This window comes from Austrofundulus limnaeus, unplaced genomic scaffold (genome assembly GCF_001266775.1).
Source record: "Austrofundulus limnaeus strain Quisiro unplaced genomic scaffold, Austrofundulus_limnaeus-1.0 Scaffold688, whole genome shotgun sequence".
NCBI lineage: Eukaryota > Metazoa > Chordata > Actinopteri > Cyprinodontiformes > Rivulidae > Austrofundulus > Austrofundulus limnaeus.
Window position 1 is genome coordinate 115,542 of NW_013953090.1, and position 4,041 is coordinate 119,582.

At 34.4% G+C, this 4,041-nt stretch overlaps 1 protein-coding gene across 2 annotated transcripts in view; it reads left to right on the top strand.

Moving 5' to 3' along the window:
• The window catches only part of mysm1 (Myb-like, SWIRM and MPN domains 1), a 26,961-nt gene that overhangs the window by 19,487 nt on the left and 3,433 nt on the right, over positions 1–4,041 (top strand). For both annotated transcript variants that reach the window (XM_014027826.1, XM_014027827.1), the window contains exons 17-19: positions 2,998–3,130; positions 3,221–3,326; positions 3,421–3,478. In XM_014027826.1, the coding sequence (XP_013883280.1) occupies positions 2,998–3,130; positions 3,221–3,326; positions 3,421–3,478 (297 nt within the window). The remainder of the gene's footprint in view (positions 1–2,997; positions 3,131–3,220; positions 3,327–3,420; positions 3,479–4,041) is intronic.

Consider the following 4,041-nt stretch of genomic DNA (forward strand, 5'->3'; position numbering starts at 1 on the left):
GCTCACTGCTGCCAACTAGTGGTCAGAGGATGAACTACAACATAAAAATGAACGGCTGGCAGGAAAGTTGACATTTTAAACCTTAATAAAAAATCGATACAGGACTTTAGAATATCGATACAGTATTGGGAAATGAAATATCGCGATATTTCAGTGTATCGATATTTTCTTACACCCCTAACAGTCACCCATCAAATATATTGTTTTGTCAATTGGAATTATTAAAACTTCATGAGTTGGTTGATTACAGTATTCTACAGCTTATGTTTAAAGCTCATAAAACATGCTACCTTTGAATATACAGTTAAATTTTGTTAAAAGAGAAAGCTCTTATCATTTAAAGGGAAATGAAATATTTGTGAAGCACAGATTTACGGTGTGCGTCGATACAGGCAGTGAAACTGTGCAATGATCTGAGTGATGTTAGAAATGCTGGATCATTGTTTGTGTTTAAAAGAATTATTGAACAAATAGAAATAATAACTAGAGAAATTGCATTTCCTGCGAAAATGCTAGTGTGAATGCCTGTTGCTGAAAACGTAAGCTGAAAGCTGCTGAAGAAGATGAAATTGAGCTGAACATGTTTAATAGCAAAAGTATTATTGWAAGGTAAATTTGAAAAGTTAAAAGAAGCAAAGAAGTTGCAAAAAAATCAGTAAAATTGGGCAAAAATATAGTTGAATTAACATAAAAAAGCTAAAAGCTAAAGGCTAAAATAGCTGAACATAGCATAAAGCAACTGTAAGAAGCATAAACAACTTAAATTAGCAGAAAGAAGAACAAAAAGTAAAAAAAACGGCAGGAGAATAGTAGAAGGATTTTAGCTGAAATGTCTGGAAAATGCAAAAACTAGCAAGAAAGTAGCTAAAATTGTCACAAAGAATTTAAAAGGAGCAAAACCAGAATATAATGTGTAAGGTTCTGTAAAGGTTTAGAAACATTATGAGCAAATATAAGGATGTTGAAAAAAGCTCCATTCATTTCCAATGGGAAAAAAGCAGCCGAAATAACTGTGGCTACAACTGCTGAATTTTCTTGAGGCTTCAATGTGTTACAGAGCATGCTCTCAGCTACCAGTACATCAGTTTTCATGCCAACATCTCAAACGTTGGCTGAGTAAAAGGCCTTTAAAACTAACTTTGGTGGCCATTTTGGATTTTTATTTTGKCTGCTATTTATGTAGAGCTCAGTCTCAGCTAACTATATATTCACTTTTAGCTCAATATGTCAAAAATTGGCCAAAATCAAGTAATTTGAACTAACTTTAGCTAATAATTGCAGCAAATAGCTGAATGATGCAGAAAGCAACTCTAGGAGGCATAAACAGCTCAAATTAGCAGAAAGAATTACAAAAAATAGGAATTACCTACGAAAAACCATTAAGAAGTACAATTTTAGCTAATGTAGCAGCAAAAAGATAAAATTAGCATAAAAATAAGCTAAAGCTAGCAGACTCAAGTTGAAAGTAGCACCCAGATTGTGAAATAGTTGTAAAAAATTCAAAATTAGCAGTAAAAAAAGCATAAAACTACTAAAAAGTGATCATTTGAAGTAAAATAAGTGATACAGCCGAAGTTTTCAGTAAAACAGCTAAAAACTAGCTGAAAATGTTTTAATTAGCATCAGGATGCAAAAGGAGCACAAGTTTGCTGAATTTACCAGAATTAAGTTGAAATAGCTCCACACCAATGTGTAATTCGCTTAGACAGCTAACTTTGGCTAATAACAGCTAAAATTTATCTAAATTTGTAGCAAATAGCTGAATATGGAAGAAAGCAACTATAAGAAGCATAAATAGCACAAATTAGCAGAAAAGCGTATAACAAAGCAGAAAAAAGCACAAGAATAGCAGAAAGACGTAGAATTTTAGCTAATATAGCAGTAAAAAGCTAAATTTAGCATAAAAATAAGCTAAAGGTAGCAGACTCAAGTTGAAAGTAGCATCCAGGTGGTGAAATAGTTGTAAAAAAATTTAAAATTAGCAGACCCCCCCCACCATAAAACTACTAAAAAGTGATCATTTGAAGTAAAATAGGAAAAACAGCCGAAGTTTTCAGTAAAACAGCTAAAAACTAGCTGGAAAAGTTTTAATTAGCATTAGGATGCATAAGGAGCACAAGTTTGCCAAATTTACTAGAATAAAGTTGAAATAGCCCCAAAATATGTGTTATTGGCTTAGAAAGCTAACTTTGGCTAGTAACAGCTAAAATTTATCTAAATTTGTAGAAAATAGCTAAATGTAGCAGAATGCAACTGTAGGAAGCACATATAGTACAAATTAGCAGAAAAAAGCACAAATAAATTAGAAAAAAGCAGAAGAATAACAAAAAGAAGCAGAACTATAGTTGAAATAGCAGAAAACAGCTAAAGTTAGCAAAAAGTCGCTAAAAGTTGCACAAGAGAGTAAAATAGAGCATAACCAGAACAAATTGTGTAAGGTTTTTTAAAGATTTAGAATTTATTTGAAGGATTTTAAGGTTGTTGAAAATAGCCCCATTCAAAGTCAGTGGGAAAAAAGTGGCTAAAAAGTTGAAATAGCTAAAAAAGTATAAATATCTGAAATGCCAAAAGTCATAGCTGGCATTGCACAAAAGAGCTGAACGTTTTGATACATGAGTGGTTGAAGTAGCACAAAAATTGTGGAATGAGAAAGGTGCCAAAAAACGTACGGAAGAAAAAATGATCTGAAAGTTGTGAATGTGCCACACAGGCATTCACACAACAATGTGTATTTATGTAAGTTTTATTTGTTGTTGTTTCTGTTTGTTGTATTTTTCTAACCAGAAGATTATTAATATTTTTTCTTTGTAAAAAGGGGCAGATATAAGATTTTTTTCTTCGTTCTGCTGCCTTTCGTTTTATTTTGTGAAATAAGTTTTGTATTTTCTGTAACGTAAACTTTTTTGTTTTAAATGAAATGAGTGAATGAATTAAAAAATAAAAAGACGTGGGTCAGGACTCGCTGCATGTCTGACAGTCTGTGTCCCGACTCCTCAGGGGTACTTCTCCCGTGGTGGAGCCCCCTTCGTTGGGATGATAGTGAGTCCATATAACCCAGCCAACACATCCCCCTGCTCACAACTTACCTGCTTACTGGTGATGGACGGCCAGGAGGCCTCGAGTCCCAGCAGTACGTCACACACTAACTAAAACCTACTGGCACTGTAGCTCAGCGCTTTGTGTTAGCCGTTACACTTCGGCTGTTTGTGTTCCTCCACAGAACTGCCTTACAGATTCAACTTCCTGACCTCACCAGACATCCCCRACTGGAACCAAACCCTGAGGAGGGCTCAGTGGATCGTTCACAAATATGCTCAGACACTCGGGTAAGACATCCGGTTCATCCAGATGAACTCTGCAGCCGTGCCTGTTTCTGTTTGTGAACACTTTGTTGTTGTTGTTGTTGTTGTTGTTGGACAGGAGTGTGCAGATGGACAGATTGTTTCGGACAGAGTCCAGCCTCACCTGTTTGGAGAAGGTCAGTTACAGTGAGGTGTGAAGGTTTGGTCAGCCTTGTTAATTTTCCTGATTTACCTTTATAAATCATTGATTGTTTGGATTTAAAATATCAGTTAAATATATCATATAGAGGACAAACACAGTGATATTTGAGAAGTGAAATGAAGTTTATATGATTTACAGAAAGTGTGCAATAATTGGTTAAACTAAATTAGGCAGGTGCATAAATTTGGGCACCTTAAAAAAACCTTAACTCAGTATTTAGTAGCTCCTCCTTTCACAGAAATAATATTCTCTAACCCAGTGGTTCCCAAACTTTTTATCTTCTGACCCACAAAATATTCATGGCAAAAACTTGTGACCCCAAATATTACTGGTCTGAGGACACGAACTTTGTTAATATCCCTAAAACACAGGCTTTTTGACAATCTAAACAGTTTGTACACAAATATAAATACTTATTTATGTTTATTTTGTGTTCTTGTAATATTTATAGGAAACATATTACATCAGCAATTATTTTATTGCCCTTTAAATTGATTTCTGGAGATTATCCAAGGTGCTTCATGACCCATAATTGGG